Source organism: Salmo salar, chromosome 01 (genome assembly GCF_965601325.2).
Source record: "Salmo salar chromosome 01, fSalSal1, whole genome shotgun sequence".
NCBI lineage: Eukaryota > Metazoa > Chordata > Actinopteri > Salmoniformes > Salmonidae > Salmo > Salmo salar.
Window position 1 is genome coordinate 56,318,671 of NC_138291.1, and position 18,452 is coordinate 56,337,122.

Consider the following 18,452-nt stretch of genomic DNA (forward strand, 5'->3'; position numbering starts at 1 on the left):
ATATGTGCATATGTGTGTGCGCGTTTGTGTGTGTAAGTATGTGCATGTGCGTGTCTGTGCATGCATTTGTGTGCACATGTCACATGAAAAAAGGCAGTATCTAGAAATATGATAGAAGAGCGCACCAATCCAAATGAAGTGCTGGAGACTGTTAACGCTTACCGTAGCTACTGAGACAAAGATTTGGATTAATTTGCGTGCACATTTCATTTCAAGTAAATGTTCTCTACAAGAGTGGTAAATCAAAACAGTCAAAAAGGAACTACTGGGATAGGATAAAAGACGAGACCTGTCTTTTATAGATGCCTTCACTCTTTAAACCTTGTCCGGTTATAAAAATAGACAGTTGATATTAAATGTCATCCACTGGGAAATAAGGTCAGCAGCTCACTAATGAACTCATGTAGCTTAACAACATCAAACTTGCAACAGTAGCCTAGCTTATACATGCTGGGTAAAATGAAGCAATGTATTATATACAGTACATATACAGTAGGCTAAATTAATATATGCATTTTATGTGCCTTCATTATAGATTACATAAAGGCAATGCAGATAGTCTCATTTGGAATTTGACCTAAAGGCTGTTGCTTCTCTTCTCTGATTGGCTCATGTGTAACATCTAATAAGTTACATGATTTTAACAGCAAGTATGAGGTAATTGTTTGGTCATGTGACAGCTGCAGCAACTGTCAAAATGTGATGATAGGGCTACACTGAAGGTTCAAAGGCACATTTTCTCAGCTCTTCTTAGCCACGCCCCCTGATGCTGATTGGACTGTCGACATCTGGCTAGGGACTATCAACAAAGTGGACATGAACTGTGGAGTTGTTGTGGGGAGGAATGTGTGCTCATGTGACATCAAATGGAAATATACTATGAGAGAGAAGTCATCAAATGTTTGGTGTGGCAAACATGTGTAACAAGACAGCTGCTCCCACAACTGTCAGAAACACAGGTGTGTCTTTGTGTTTGTCAGTTTGTTCTTCCTCCTCCTCCTCTTTAGAAAGAGAATGAAGATGAGTGCAACACAGAGGTCAAGTAACCTCTTGTTCGACAGTGATTTCACAGCACCCACTCCCTCCTGTGTTGTCTCCATCTGCAGGGTCCTCACAATAACTCCCTTCCATTCTCTCAGAGGGGTTGGGTTAAATGCGGAAGACACATTACAGTTGAATACATTCAGTTGGACAACTGACAAGGTATCCCCCTTTCCCTTTCATCCATTGCCAGCAACCAGCCAGTCTCTTACTGCAGACCCTCAGACCTCTCACTTAGGCTAAATCCTCGGGTCATCATGACATTGTCATACGTCGCTAATGCAGATCTAGGCAGTATAATCCCTATGAGTCAGAGCTAATGATTTTGTGCAATGTTTTTAAATACTTTTGGATTAATCAGGAAAGTCATAGAGAAAGTCTAAATCGAATACCATTATGTATAAGGTATATGCCTAAACATGTTTTGTCTAAAGATGCAAATCAAGTGTCAGAACGATGACAAATAGGATATTTAGAGACACACCAATATGAATATTGCAACAAAAAAAGTAGACTAAAATCAATAAACTAACAATATGTGGATTTTTACCAGAGCCCCTTGGTCTCGGGTATAGTCCCGCCTCTACAACAAGCGAACCCACCTTGTCTATAGTGCCGATGCAATTTAGGCGAGGGACCGAGAGTCAAGGGGCGAACTGGGGAACAGGCTCGGCAGTGGGCTTCTAAGCGGGTGTCTTGTAAAGACATCACCGATAGGGCGGGGGACGGGAGTGACGCCTTTTTCGACTTTCTAGACTTTGCTAAACCGGTATATAGCCACCCTACACAGTGTATGTGCAGTTTGTGTATGCAGAGGGGAAATGAAACTAATATAACACAACATTTGGAAACCGTGAACCTTGGCGATGAGAAGAAATTGAATTTCCATTGGTCTCCGTGCGTCGCGCAGTCGGATTCTGGTGATGCCTGTGGTGTGGGGATCGCCGTGTATCTCAGGAAAACAGGGCGTCGGAGGATGATGGTAATCAAAAGATCATCATGGCAAACGGAACCGGCACTATTATGTTGAAATGCGTTGTGGTTGGCGACGGTGCTGTGGGCAAAACGTGTCTGTTGATGAGCTATGCCAACGACGCCTTTCCAGAGGAGTACGTACCCACTGTGTTTGACCATTATGCAGGTATGGGGACTTTGGAACATGTCATGATTATACATATGTGTTTTCTCGAATGGAAACATTACCAATTACCCAATCGTTAATTATAAAAGCTGACATCATTCCTTCAGTAGGCTAGTTGCATGAGTTTAATCTCTATGCCAATTTGCTTGCTTGTATAGTCTACCGAAATCCAGTGTTTAGGTGAAGTGTATGTTCGAATGTTTTGCTTACTTTTTCGACCTTTGGCTCAGATTGCATAGGAATACATCTGTTTCTGTAATCAAAACCACTTGTTTGCCTCCAGGTGAAGGGAGGGGGGTGAGACTCTCTCTCTCTCTCTCTCTCTCTCTCTCTCTCTCCCCCCCTAAACTAGCCTTTTTCATTGCTTTGCAGTGAGTGTCAACGTTGGCGGGAAGCAGTACTTATTGGGATTGTACGACACAGCTGGTCAGGTACAGTGGGTTTATTATAACTCTGGCTGCATGCCACATCCAAGGACACAACCTATCCCCACGTGCTCCCCCCCACTGTTAACCAATGGTGCTCTGGACACACCCACAAGCTTGAAATTCTGACCAGACTCTATAAACTGCAACAGGTGTGGTTTTCACACATTGCTCTAATTTCAGTCTGGTCTGTGGTAGACAGTGGTTGTAGTCCTAGCGAAGCATTTCAATGGGTCTATTATGTGAGGAACAGGGGTCTTATGTCCAGTGTCTAGTAGGGATGTTTTCACTGGCTGTCTGAATACCCATACTAGCATATTACATACATAAACGGTATACAATTTACTCATCGTCGCATACTGTTTAGCACGGACCTTTTAGTGAAAAGTGTGCAGTATGCCAGAGTTGCAACTCAGTAGCCGCCCTTGATTGGCTTGCATCGCATTAACCAGCCTGATAATAGCTAATTTCCAATTTGATCAATTCCTCTAAACTGAATAGGAATGGAGTTATAGGCCTACTCAGGCTGGTTATAGGCAGACCATATATGCCCATCTATCCTATTTAACAATGACTGAAAGACAGAAACAGATTTGATTCCATTTCAACACATTTATTAGTGAAACCAAAGTGCTGTAACATATACAGTATAAGTCAAAAGTTTGGACACCTACTCATTCAAGGTTTTATTTTGACTAGTTTCTACATTGTAGAATAGTGATGACATCAAAACTTTAAAATAACACGTATGGAATCATGTTGCAACCCCAAAAAAGTGTTCAAAAAATCAATATTTTATATTTGAGATTCTTCAAAGTTTCATTTTTCTTCATTTAAAGTAGTTACCCTTTGCCTTTGACGGCTTTGCACACTCTTGGCGTTTTCTCTAAGCTTCATTCAATTAACAGTTGTGCCTTGTTAAGTTAATTTGTGTGATTTTCTTTCATTCTTAATGTGTTTAAGCCAATCAGTTGTGTTGTGACAAGGTAAGGGTGGTATACAGAAGATAGCCCTATTTGGTAAAAGACCCAGTCCATATTATGGCAAGACCAGCTCAAATAAGCAAAGAGAATAGACAGTCCGTTACTTTAAGTGATGGTCAGTCAATTCAGAAAATTAAGAACTTTGAAAATATCTTACATCGATTATCTCCGCATGTGTTCCCACCATGAAGCATGGAGGAGGAGGAGGTGTGGGGGTGCTTTGCTGGTGACAATGTCATTGATATATTTAGAATTGAAGGTACATTTAACCAGCATGGCTACAGCAGCAATACGCCATCCCATCTGGTTTGGGTTTAGTGGGACTTTCATTTTGTTTTTCAACAGTACAATGACCCAAAATACACCTCCAGGCTGTGTAAGGGCTATTTGGCCACGGAGACTGATGGAGTGCTGCATCAGATGACCTGACCTCAACCCAGTTGAGATGTTTGGGATGAGTTGGACCGCAGAGTGAAGGAAAAGCAGCCAACAAGTGCTCAGCATATGTGGGAACTCCTTCAAGACCGTTGGAGAATGCAAAGAGTGTGCAAAACTGCTCCCAAGGCTGTGACCCTCGCCATTATAAATAAATCTAATAGCCCCCGTGATCCGGCAGGATACTGTAGAAGAGCGACTAATGTGGTTACCCACTGAGCAAAGAGCATAACACTCTGACCGCTCGTTCAATCCTAGTAGTTGCGCAATGTGTGTCCTGGACAACCATGTCTCTTCTGGGAAAGCTACAGGTGAAAAGCTGTGGGCTCCAAGGTGGGGGAACAAAAGGTGCATTTTTCTCATGTGAGCACGGTCACAAAGAGAGCTGCTACACAGAGAATAGGGTTTTTGTCCTAATGCAGCCCTCTCCACTGCTGCAAAATGCAGAGAGGGGAAGGAGTGGCAAACGGTAAACCTGAGGAGAGAAGGTAGGGCAGGGAGCCGTAGGCTTTGCTCTCTATCCATCTCAGACGCCCTAGGTTGGCCGACCCTTACCTTCCTTAGGAGGGTTAGAAAGGCGGAACCCTGCTGCAGCATAGGACTGCTTACCTACAGGTTTGGCCTGGTTCAGGGGCCTAGCCTGAGTCTTAGCAGACTGCTGCGTCGCTGGGGACCTCAGTCCCCCAAGGCCAGCTAGTTGCCCCCTCCCAGCTGTGAGACTGGAGTGAGATGTTGGAACCAACGGCCTGCCACGAAGCCCGGGTCTGCAGGGCAGGTAGAAGCTGACGGCGTCGCCTTCTTTCTTACCTATATCACACTTCTGTCGCATTGCGGTGACAGTGGTCCCCAACTCCTTGGGTGTAATTGGGGCATCCAGGAGGTCCACCTTTTTCTTTGTCAATCTGGATAAGCTCAGCCAACGTACCTTTTTTTTTCTCCCACTGCTCAGCTCATGGTACGACCACAGCCTTGAATGACACTATGGGAGGCACAGAAGTTCAGGACTGTAATCCTAGTGATCTCCTCCCACGCATCTGGATCCAGGTTATCCGAGTCCAGTTGCTTCCCCACCCCCTCCAGTAGCTCAGCCGGATAAGCTAACAATAAAAGAGGTCACATTGAAAGCTCTGAGAATGAGTGGCTGAGCCTCCGCTTTTGCGGTTGGCTCAGAGGTGTGGGGATATTGAGATGCTCTTTTAAGCCTCCTCCTCAGAGCTGCTCTAGTCAGTAGCTTGCGGTGCTCACAGGACTCCGGGTCGTCAAGCCCCTGTTGGGCATGTTCTTTTCCCAAGCAGTTGCTGCATTGAGGGTAGAAATCCTTCTCCGCAATCATGGAACAGCAAGAGCAAGAACGTGGGGGTTTGAGTGCTGGACTTGTCCTGGGATGGTTATGAAGGTTTGCTCTAGCTAGCTCAGTGATGGCTGAAGGGAAACGTGTGGTGGCAGTTGGCCTTCAGGTATTGTGCTCCTGCAACCGAAGGAGTCGTGAAGCTGAGATGGTTGGTCTATTTAACGCAACGGGTGAACGTAGGTTAAGCTAGATGAGAGAAGGGAGCTAGCAATGCTACCATGTGTGCAGGTTAGCTTGCCTCATTGAGCTAGCCTAGTTAGCCAAAATCTTGCAGCATGGGCTAACTGAGTCTCAATAGCTAGCTACCAACGTAGACTGAGAAACAGAAAAGCAATTTCTACACACAGCAAAAACACTTTTGGTCAGTACTCAACCTTTCGACGGGGTCTAAAGACGTACGCCAGGCAACAATATCTTTCACGGTTCACTTGTGAGCAGGAAACCAGGGATCCAGTTGTGCTGGGGAGTGCTTAGAATAGGCCTGGGCAATTCCAGTCCTCGTGCCTGATTGGTGTCACACTTTCCCCCCCATCTCTAACAAACACACCTGATTAAACTAATTACATTTTTAACTGAAGATCATGATTAGTTGATTATTGGAGTCAGGTGTGTTAGTTGGGGCTGGGGAAAATCAGGCCCCCGAGGACTGGAGTTGGCCTGGCTTAGAGAGTAATGCTCTTCGCGAAGAAGAGAAGCAAGAATGACCAGAGGGCGGGAGAGTGGCTCCTTCATTCGCTCACCTCATTCACCACATTACCTGTCTGTCTCCCAACAGATCCTATTGATTTGTTCTTCAGTAAGTATTGGTGGTCCTGGCAAATCCCCATATGTGATACACAGAAACACATTTTTGAAAGAGAACATACTCACTCACTTTTTCCTTTTAAGATCTTTTAACTCTTTTTTTCCTAGCTGGGTCTGAAGCTAAGGCATGTCACATGCAGCGATGAATTGTTAACTCTCCTCTGAACCTGAGTTTTATCTGTGTGAAGTCCAAACAAGGTCCTGAACTGAAACATTATCCGCCCGGTGAAAGATGAATAGATTTGAGGTTGAGAAATGTTTGTTAATTTAATAAAATATAACTACATGTGAAGCAAATTAAAGTTGCTATTGTTTCCAGTGACTCAATCATTATTCCCACATAAATCTGTGGCTGCCACAACTCGTTCTTTGGGGAAACTAAATCATCGTAAATCTACTACTCAGTAGTGATTCACACTGCTTTTTGTTTACCCCTTTGTCTTTGATTGCAATTCCATGTCTAGCGCCTTTTTGTTTTAGCTGATTCAGAACTGTGAAATTGAGAAGTTTCCCAGATGTCGACTGTGGGCGCCGAGGCCACAGAGTAGAGTTACTTCCCTTCAAACGCAGCGCCTCCAATCCTCCTCCCCCCCACCCCTGCTGACTTCTTTAGGCTGAGCACAAGGCCAGCTGGTAATGTTTTATAGCTTCAGAGTCTGATCAAAGAAGGGAGTGCCAGAGAGCGAGGGGAAACCAAGAGATGGAGAGGAAGCGAGGTAGACGGCGGGGAAAGAGGAAGCGAGCGAGACCAAGGGGCTGGCTGAGAGGGAGGGGGGGAGTGTAAGGGGTAGTGGACCGCTGCAAATCTGCTCTGGAATCCTGTAATTCAACCCTAGGAGGCTCAGGCCGGGGATGTAGAAGGGTGCAACACTTAATGCTCTACCTCTCTTGAGGAACCTTGTCCAAACCAGCCACCAACCCCCCCCCCCCCCCCAAATTCACACTCTCCTGCTACAGTCTCCACCTCTTGCTCTGCATTACACATGTTTTTTTGGCTCCAAGGACCCTTTTCAATATTTATGTACCTGGCAGATCTGAAGCTCCCAGAATCCTCAGCTGTCTCATAAGGGAAGGTGAACCATTTTCTCGAAGAGAAAATAAGGCTTTGCAGACACGCTCTGTCTCAATTGACTTAAATTCATATTCTCTTCGCCTCTTCATCACTCTGATCTGGAAGAACAGATGAGGTGAATACCAGCGTAAAGATGATCTTCCGCCATATTGTTTTCACCTGTCAAGTCTCTTGAAGTCGGATGAAGGAGAGGATGTATTTTTAAGCAATTGTGATTAGAGGTCGGCCGATTAATAGGAATGGCCGATTAATTAGGGCCGATTTCAAGTTTTCATAACAATCAGTAATTGGTATTTTTGGCCAACGATTTGCCAACTTTAAAAAATATATATTTATATTATTTTATTATATACAATTTTTAATATTTTTTACACCTTTATTTAACTAGGTAAGTCAGATTAAGAACACGTTCTTATTTTCAATGACGGCCTAGGAACGGGGGTTAACTGCCTTGTTCAGGGGGGATTCGGGGATTTGTTTTTGCAACCTCCCGGTTACTTGTCCAACGCTCTAACCACCTGCCTTACATTGCACTCCACGAGGAGCCTGCATGGCAGGCTGACTACCTGTTACGTGAGGGCAGCAAGAAGCCAAGGTAAGTTGCTAGCTAGCATTAAACTTATCTTATAAAAAACTATCAATCTTAACATAATCACTAGTTAACTACACATGGTTGATGATATTACTAGTTTATCTAACGTGTCCTGCGTTGCATATAATCAATGCGGTGCCTGTTAATTTCTCATTGAATCACACCCTACTTTGACAAACGGGTGTTGATTTAGCGCATTGGCGAAAAAAGCACTGTTGTTGCACCAATGTACCTAACCATAAACATCAATGCCTTTCTTTAAAATCAATACACAAGTATATATTTTTAAACCTGCATATTTAGTTAATATTGCCTGCTAACATGAAATTGTGTCACTTCTCTTGCGTTCATTGCACGCTGTCAGGGTATATGCAACAGTTTGGGCCGCCTGGCTCGTTGCGAACTAATTTGCCAGAATTTTACGTAATTATGACATAACATTGAAGGTTGTGCAATGTAACAGGAATATTTAGACTTAGGGATGCCACCCGTTAGATAAAATACGGAACGCTTCCGTATTTCACTGAAAGAAAAAATGAGAGTTTCCGGATTCGACCATATTAATGACCTAAGGCTCGTATTTCTGTGTGTTTATTACAATTAAGTCTATGATTTGATAGAGCAGTCTGACTGAGCGGTGGTAGGCACCAGCAGGCTCGTAAGCATTCATTCAAACAGCGCTTTCGTGTGTTTTTCCAGCAGCTCTTCGCTGTGCTTCATGCATTGCGTTGTTTATGACTTCAAGCCTATCAACTATAATTTGTGGAACGCTCCAACAGGAATCTATTCCAAAAACTTCGTAAATAACAAGGTTGCCAAAAAACAACGCATACAAAGTTGTATAGCGGCAGAATAAGATACCGGGTAGGGAGTGATCTATTTCATTGCGTTTTTCACTCATCACGTTTATTCCGAAAAATGTCTGTCCTCACTCTGGTTGCCTATGGACAAACATTAAGAATAAGCTACGTGGTGAGTTGATGCCTATTCGGCAGCTAGTTAGCTAGGTTTGTATGCGTTGCTACTTTGTATGCGTTGTTGGTTGGCAACCTTTTACTTTACGTTTTTTGAACAGATTCCTGTTGGAACGTTCCACAAATTATACCCACCCCTTCAAGCCTATCAACTCCCAAGATTAGGCTGGTGTAACCGATGTGAAATGGCTAGCTAGTTAGCCGGGTGTGCGCTAATAGTGTTTCAAACGTCACTCGCTCTGAGACTTGGAGTAGTTGTTCCCCTTGCTCTGCATGGGTAACGCTGCTTCGAGGGTGGCTGTTGTCGATGTGTTCCTGGTTCAAGCCCAGGTAGGAGCGAGGAGAGGGACGGAAGCTATACTGTTACACTGGCAATACTAAAGTGCCTATAAGAACATCCAATAGTCAAAGGTATATGAAATATAAATCGTATAGAGAGAAATAGTCCTATAATTCCTATAATAACTACAACCTAAAACTTCTTACCTGGGAATATTGAAGACTCATGTTAAAAGGAACCACCAGCTTTCATATGTTCCCATGTTCTGAGCAAGGCACTTAAACGTTAGCTTTCTTACGTGGCACATATTGCACTTTTACTTTCTTCTCCAACGTTTCATTATTTATTTGAGGCTAAATTGATTTTATTGATGTATTATATAAAGTTAAAATAAGTGTTCATTCAGTATTGTTGTAATTGTCATTATTACAAATAAATAAATAAAAATCAGCCGACTTAATCGGTATCGGCGTTGAAAAATCATAATTGGCCGACCTCTAATTGTGATGCTGTCGCATGTGACCCCATTAACTGTCACATGAGCACAATAGCATACAGTAAGGTGTGTCACTGTGTTCTATCTGCATTGCCCTGTGTTTTTGTCTAGGTATTGCTTATTACACCACCTGTATATTCCATAGATATTTTTTTTACCCCTTTTTTTTTCTCCCCAATTACATGGTATCCAATTGTCTCATCACTGCAACTCTCGTACGGACTCGGGAGAGGCGACAGTAGAGAGCCATGCGTCCTCAGAGAAACAACCCAATCAAGCCGCGCTGCTTCTTGACACAATGCCCACTTAACCCAGAAGCCAGCCGCACCAATGTGTCGGAAACACCGCACACCTGGCTACCGTGTCAGCATGCACTGCACCCGGTCTGCCACAGGAGTCGCTAGTGCGTGATGGGACAAGGACATCCCTGCCGGCCAAACCCTCCCCTAACACGGACGCCGCTGGGCCAATTGTGTGGCACCCTATGGGTCTCCCGGTCGCGGCAGGCTGCGACAGAGCTTGGACTCAAACCCAGAATCTCTAGTGGCACAGTTAGCACTGCGATGCAGTGCCTTAGACCACTGCGCCACTTGGGAGACCCTTATATTCCATAGATCTATACGTAACACGTTCGATCACATCTCTTCGCTCTTGAACATGTGGGCCAAGAACAGAAGGAATGGAATGGAGAGTCTTTATTCATTCAGTCATCCTCTCCCTAGCTGATGCACTGATCATATACAGAAGCAATGCTATGCTAGCTTGCTATCGGAGCAGGAAGTGGATGTTATGTGCTGTTGTAGTACCCATGGCAACACTGGGCTCAGAACAGAGTCCCGCTGGGATTGGGCTCTTCTTGTTCTCTTCGCACTCTCCCTTTTGTTGCTGCGCCGTTCCTAATTTTCTCACTCCCTCCTGCACTCACACTCAGTGGCACATCCTTCCATCACTCTTCTATGACTATTTCCCCCCCCCCCCCGTTGTTTTTTTTGTACAGTGCCTCGCTAAGTTTGACTCAGTGTCCTCCCTGAGATATGACCCAGTGACCCCCAGACATCCCTGCAGGGGGTAGAGAGTAAAATGGGATCTGTTCTGCTGCTGCCGCAGGGCCTTGTTTCTCTCCAAGCAGCTGAACCCCAATGGGAGGTAGCTAGACATGTCATGCCCCTTTGAACACCAATGAGAGCACTAGACATGTCATGTTCATTTGATCACTACAGCCTGCTGGTGGATGTTTTTTAAACTGTTTCCCCATTGACCATCATGGGTCTAAAGCGCCATTGTATGGTGTGTGATGTACTCGCCTTGAATGTGATACCTCAGATTGAACTAGCAATCTATTCTACATGGTTCATCCCGTGTTGGGAAATGCTCAGACAGTTTTGGTGAAGTACTGTAATTTGAAATTCAGTAACTAGCTGGCAACTAGGGATTAACATGGGTAACCTGGATCCCGGGACTGTCCGGGAACACTCTTCACATTTCCCGATATTATAATTAAATGACAAGACCTGGGAAATAAAAATGTCCCTCGATCTCGCACTAATACACACATGCGCTGCAGCAGATTAGCAAAAAACAAAATGGCACATTATCCAAACAGTTTGTCACATGGAAGCCTTTAGCCTAGTGTATTTACTTCACACAAAGTCACCATCAATTCAAAGCACACGCATAATTGATACTGCCGGACTGCACACGTGACCCGAATGCCATTAATAAACCCTACAGAAAACCCCTACATACGGTGCATTCGGAAAGTATTCAGACCCTTTGACTTTTTCCATATTTTGTTACGTTATAGCCTTATTCTAAAATGGATAAAACCGTTTTCTCTTCACTTTACACACAATACCCCATAATGTCGACGCAAAAACAGATTTAAAAAAAAATAAAAAATTCTGCAATATATTAAAAATAAAAAACTGATATCACAAGCATTCAGACCCTTTACACAGTACTTTGTTGAAGCACCTTTGGCAGCGATTACCATAAAGGCCTGATTGGTGGAGTGCTGCAGAGATGGTTGTCCTTCTGGAAGGTTTTCCCATTTCCACAAAGGAACTCTGGAGCTCTGACAGAGTGACCATCGGGTTCTTGGTCACCTCCCTGACCAAGCCCCTTCTTCCTCGATTGCTCAGTTTGACCGGGCGGCCAGATGATCAATGGAAACAGGATGCACCTGAGCTCAATTTCGTGTCTCATAGAAAAGGTCTGAATACTTACCTTATTTACTTAAGTATTCAGATATTTCAGTTTTTGAAGGTTTTATACATTTTGAAGAATTTCTAAAAACCTGCTTTCACTTTGTCATTATGGGGTATTGTGTGTAGATGGATTAAATGATTTTTTTTTAAAATCACTTTTAGAATAAGGCTGTATAGTAACAAAGTGGAAAAAGTCAAGGGGTCTGAATACTTTCCCAATGCACTGTATAGCCTACAAACAACGCGTGCCTATTTTAGCTGTCATTGTGACTCTTCACACAGACACATTTGATAGGCCTATGCACAATTTACTACATAGGCATCTGTTAACAATTCGAAGAGGCATGAGGGAAAATTGCGTCTTCTCTTCTCCTAAAGCCTTGGCTGTTTTCCTATCCAGTCCCAATCCCACAGAAACCCCAAATCTTGACTCCTGTCTAGCAGGAAAATTCCTAAACTTTATTCTGTAATCCCTGGCTTGCATTATCAAAGCACGTCGCTCGCCTATAACATTTCCTCTGCTCTGTTTTGTACTTGCTGCCCATATGAGAGAACCCTGGCATAGTGACCATATCCTGTTAATTAATTATTATTTTTATGCTTTAAATGGGCTCTTCCGAATTAAATGTATTTTAATTAAAATAAATATATATCATTTCTTTTTATTTTTTGGGGTATTTCCTGGTACTCTGGGTTAAGTATGAATTATTTCAGGTATTGAAACTTGGTTGATTATTTTTTTTTTTTTAATGTTTTTTTAATTTTTTAATTTTTTATTGACAACCAAGAAACAAAAATTCACAGCAACCTCTTTTTACAGTGCAGTGTTCAGACCAGTTTTGTGTTTAGACCATGAAGTTTAGTGCCTGCACTCATTATTCTCCCTGTGGTCATGTCTGAACAGGCGTCTCTGACACAGCTGCTGGGCCCGAGGAAGAGGGGGAGTGACTCACTGATATTATAGACGCTCGTATGTCACTGACTTGACACACTCGCTCACAGCTGAGATCACATACCAGCCAAGTAGAAATGCCATAAAAAGCCTTGCCCTGATGGAAATGTAAGGACGCGTATGGGGAGAATGGTTGGAATCTGCCCTGCCTAGAGTGCCTTTATTAGCATCTCCAGTATAAACCCTCTAGCAGCTAACTTTCTCTTCTCCTTCCTCTGTCTTACCTCTTTGCTGGCCCCTCTTGTATTTTTACTCTTCCTTCTTCCTCCTTCATGCTTTTTACTGTACACACTGAGGAACTTTGTGGAAGCATTTCTGAAATGTGATGGGGATGGAGGAGAGCGATTGGCCACCTTCACAAGACATGTTGTGTTAACTGCTGAGTGTTACTGTGTGTTCTAGTAAAGTACACTGGGATGTGGTTCTCCATAAGTGTAACAGGGGACACACACACATACACTAGAGCTGGGAAGATGAACTGAAAATGGTCGACACCGACCATATTGATCACTTATCGCAGGCATTTTGCTGATTTTATAGCTCATTTGATAATAATTAGCATGTACTAGAGAAATGTGAAGTTTGAAATGAAATAATGTAATTGCTAATGGGACAATTCAGCCATCAAACTAGAAGTAGTAGTTTAAAAGATAATAGCAAAAAACTGTGGTGCATATTAATGTTATAAACATATCGTTCTTTTTATCTTTATCACATCAATTTCAAGAAATGTATCCCGATTTATGGATATCTTTTTTTTCCTACCATATCTTCTAGCTTCACACACACACACACACACACACACACACACACACACACACACACTTGGGAATTCACATGAAACCACTGCGCTCACCACAAGTGGGAATAACAGATACTATGGTGGCATCACCACAAGGTTGTCCAAGACTTCTTAATGGTCCGTGAGTCTGGTCTTGACTTGAGGCATGTTGATTAAGTTAGTTTGTTAAGCTTAATCAGACAAGTCATATATTCCTTTCTTCAAGCTTGGCCGTCACCATCATATCATAACTAGTCTTGATGTGTTCGCTCGGCATCACTTGTATAATGTCTGGTCATTCCGGATGTGTATGGCCCTCGTATATAAACTCTGGGTGTGCTGTGGCTGCTCCTAAAGTCAGACAACTCATGAATATTCATATGGACTGATGTAGTAGTAGGACCGCCTGTCCGAATTAGTTATCAGGGAGTGATGAGGAAACGCTAGGTCTCATTTACACCAACACGACCATGTTGCATACGGTATGTGAATTAGCGATTTTTAGGTCCACACAATAAACTGAGGCCTATCGGAGATGGCAATTTTGTCTGATGCCTTCCGCAATACTTCCTGTAACGTACTGCTAATGTGAAATAATGCCCAGTGGCCCCAGTCAGAGTGACGGCAATAAAATAAGCAGTCGGATGTAGGTCATCTGTAGAAATCTGCACATCCGCTCCGTTCTTTTTCTTTTTTAGGCTTGTCACTCCCTTCACATAACAGTATTCACTATTTCCATAAAACAGCCTGGTTGCTTGGCAGTGCATGTTGGAGTCTAGTAGATAAGCACAGTGTAAGTTTGCTCTCCTCTGCATCAGTGAGGAGGAGTATAAGGATGGTTGCATTTGGAGCTCATTTTTCCATCCGGTTGAATAATTCATGAATAATAATTCCGAGGATCTGGTAGTCTCTTGGTGGATATGATCTAAGGAAGGCTGTTGCTCTCTTTCTCCCCCGTGTCTCCTGCTCCCCTCCTCTAACGCCTCCCTCTCTCTCTCCTGTGTGTCTGTCTCTCTCCTGTGTGTGTGTGTGTGTGTGTGTGTGTGTGTCTCTTTTATATATTTAACTTTTTCCAGGAGGACTATGACCGCTTGAGGCCTTTGTCGTACCCCATGACCGACGTCTTCCTGATCTGCTACTCCGTAGTCAACCCGGCCAGTTTCCAGAATGTGAGGGAAGAGTGGGTCACCGAGCTGCAGGAGTATGCCCCCAGTGTCCCATACCTCCTCATAGGCACTCAGGTGAGCCTAAAGAGCTACAGCCAACACACCCAAACCTTGTATCTACACTGTGTCCTGGCCATTCCACATGCTGAGTTTCACAGAGAGCCTGGCATGCTCTATCCACATCTACCCTACTCATGCTCACACTCTACTTCACATTGACAGGGGAGGGGTTGATTTATAAAGCTGAACCTCCACTTAAATGTGCTGCGCTCTCTGTTTTTCTTTTATTCTTAAGACCATTCGCGAACACCCACAAAGAAATATAGGTGCATATTTTCGAATCCCTCCCAAAAAAATGTTAACAGCAAAAGGAGCATTTTTAGCTTTTTGGTATTAGTTGACTTCTATTTAGTGCCACAGCTCTCTGATACTTTCCAAGAGCTCAGTCCAGACACGTTTCAAACCACACTTGTGGGTGTCCATCCGCCGCCATGAAATAGAACATGGGCATATTGGTGGTGAGGTTAGTGGAGTGGGCGTGTGATTTATCCTTCTGTCAGCTGATAGTCACCGCTCTTTTATCAGTCCTACCATAACTCACACTGCATACCGATGCGGGCCCAAATCCATTCAGGCAGAGCAGCGCCACAAATCAAACACAACCACAGATGTGTTAATGAATGTTTGTCTCAATAAAGAGTTTGTCACAGGTATCAGTGGGCGTAGGCCGGGTAAAGGATGAATTAGTTTTTATTTGGGTGGTAGTAAGAGCTGAACAACGTGGTCGAGCAGACACTCTGTGTCAGCTCTGCATTTTAAATACAAGTAAATAAAGGGACTAATGTCTCGTGGTTGAAGTTAAATTCAAACCCGCAAGAGCATATGAAATAATAATATTATAGAATAGAGAAACAGGGTTTGGGTTTGGAAATGCTGCGCTGGTACTAATGTGACACATTTCTCTAGAAATGTCTCTCGTTCTCTACTCCCCTGAAGAATGGTGAAACAGAGGAGGAGTACTTCTTACAGAAGTCTGACTCAAGTTGCTCTTTTTGAAAATGGGGAAGATGGTTAAGTGAACGAGTTGTTCGCTCCAACTGAAGACGTTTCTTAAGAAGCAGCCTATTGGCTGCCTTGCTGATTGTCTGTGCTGACAGGAAGTGTTGCGTTATCGCTCCCTGTTTCAGATTGACCTTCGTGACGACCCCAAGACCATTGCCAAACTGAATGACATGAAGGAGAAGCCCATCACCACAGAGCAGGGCCAGAAGCTAGCCAAGGAGGTACGTAATCACCGTGGAGCCAGCAGATGGTTCCAGAAGGAATTGAGATTGTAAATGGGCCACTCGGTAGTTGGTTTACCCTACTCTACACTAGATGGGTTGTCCCTCCTCAAACTAATTGTTTATGACCGTTATGAACTTTTGGATCTCTTCAGTCTGGGGCATTTTGATGATTGAGCCTTTTTATTAGACTAACACCAGACTTCTTCCCTAAGCTAACCTGGGGGTGAGGTTAACCCTTTCCTTGATAGTTTTTTGAGTGACAGCCTGGCCCTTCCCTCCCTTCCTCTTACAGATTGGCGCGTGTGTCTACGTGGAATGCTCGGCTCTCACCCAGAAAGGACTGAAAACTGTGTTTGATGAGGCCATCATCGCTATCCTGACCCCCAAAAGGAAGAAGGGCGTCCTGAAGAGAAGACTGGGGCCGCGCTGTATCAACTGCTGCCTCATCACGTGAGAGACATGGGAACGTCCAACAACACCTGGGTCATTTTCATTAGGGCATGCAACAGAAAATGTTTTTTTTGATCACCCTGTTTCAGACTGTTTTTCTTCCGTTTGGTGTCTAATGAATACACTCCTGAATACAAACCAGAACGAATGACAGAGACAGAGGTCATAAGGGGAAAACGACTGAAGGACCGAAATGGACAAATGAGGACCCTATTTTTAGTTCAGGGCTCTTGAGCGGTTTTCTCTCTCCTGCTGTCGACCAATGGAGTTGGGGGGGGGGGGGGGGGGGGCAGCTTTACTACCAAAGGAGCACAATACCCAGGTCAACAACGCCCTTCAGTAAGAATTTATTTGCCTTCAAAAGTATGTCCTTTTTTAAAGTTTTTTTTAAAATGATTTTCCTGTACAAAAATATGTATCAAGCTGTCAGAAAACACAGAGGTATCATTGTGTGCATTTAACTCCTGATATGTGTATTTTTTTTTTTACTGTCTGCTGTAGAAATGAATGAATGGGTGCATTGCATTTATTTAAAGTGCTTTCCATCTGGCCTCCAAGTGCTTTACATTATGTTTTGGGTAACTCACCTTAGCCACCACCAATGAAATGCATATTGTTTAAAAAAATAATAATAATACTTTGATCCCATCTAGTATGGGGAGTTTTTTTTATGATCTCATATTTTAGGACGCGATCTGCTTCTCTTGCTCAGCTTGCAGTGCTAATATTAAAAATGTTGGATTTATTCTTGTCAGTAGCCCAATGGTGCCGAAAGAATTGAATGCACACACCTGTATGGGATACAGGGATGTGGGGAGAGCGGCACAAACATATCTCCAGCACCAACATTAAGCACAGTCCACATACCTATCCCTGTACATTAAAGCACAGTTTAAAAAAAAAAAATCAAGGTGTCATGTTGTCCTAAAAAAAATGCACCCCCCCGTTACAAATATTTACATACACATGAAAAAAATGGCACGCTCTCCCCCCTCAGAATTAGCTCAAAATAATGTTTACGACCACAAATAACAACTGTGGATGTCGACTTTGCCACTTCAGCATGCTTTTTTTAAACTATTTTATACATTGAAGAATAATAGTGAAGATATCAAAACTCTGAAATAACACATGGAATCATGTAGTAACCAAAAAAGTGTTAAACAAATCTAAATAGTAGCAATCTTTTGTCTTGATAACAGCTTTGCACACCTGGAATGCATTTCAATTAACAGGTGTGCCTTAAGTTAATTTGTGGAATTTCTTTCCTTATTGCGTTTGAGCCAATCAGTTCTGTTGTGACAAGGTAGGAGTGGTACACAGAAGATGGCCCTATTTGAAGACATGAAGGTCAATCAACCTGGAAAATTTCAACAACCTTGAAACTTTCTTCAAATGTTGTCGCAAATACCATTAAGCACTATGATGAAACTGGCTCTCATGAGGAAAGGAAGACCCACTGCTGCAGAGGATAAGTTCATTAAGCGTTAACTCAGATTGCAGCCCAAATAAATCCTTCACAGAGTTCAAATAACAGACATCTCAACATCAACTGTTCAGAGGAGACTGCATGAATCAGGCCTTCATGGTCAAATTGCTGCAAAGAAACCACTACTAAAGAACATCAATAAGATGAAGAGACTTGCTTGGGCCAACAAACACAAGCAATGGACATTAGACTGGTGGAAATCTGTCCTTTGGTCTGATGAGTCCAAATTTGAGACTTTTGGTTCCAACCTCCATGTCTTTGAGAGCCGCAGAGTAGGTGAATGGATTATCTCCGCATGTGTTCCCACAGTGAAGCATGGAGGAGGAGGTGTGGGGGTGCTTTGCTGGTGATACTGTCAGTGATGTATTTAGAATTCAATGCACATTTAACCAGCATGGCTCCAGCAGCAATATGCCATCCCATCTGGTTTGGGCTTAGTGGGACTATCATGACTTTCATCAATAGGTGAATGGATCATCTCTGCATGAGTGGTTCCCACCGTGAAGCATGGAGGAGGTGGTGTGATG

General features: G+C 43.4%; 1 protein-coding gene across 2 annotated transcripts; it reads left to right on the forward strand.

The window, feature by feature from the left end:
* Window positions 1–1,677: 1,677 nt before the first annotated feature.
* On the forward strand, window positions 1,678–17,084 carry LOC100306744 (ras homolog gene family, member Q). Of its 2 annotated transcripts, NM_001165283.1 has the most exon segments (6): window positions 1,784–2,182; window positions 2,555–2,613; window positions 14,611–14,717; window positions 14,720–14,775; window positions 15,888–15,983; window positions 16,279–17,054. In NM_001165283.1, coding segments are annotated over 5 exon segments (369 nt in total). In that variant the 5' UTR covers window positions 1,784–2,040; the 3' UTR covers window positions 15,893–15,983; window positions 16,279–17,054.
* The last annotated feature ends 1,368 nt before the right edge of the window (window positions 17,085–18,452 follow it).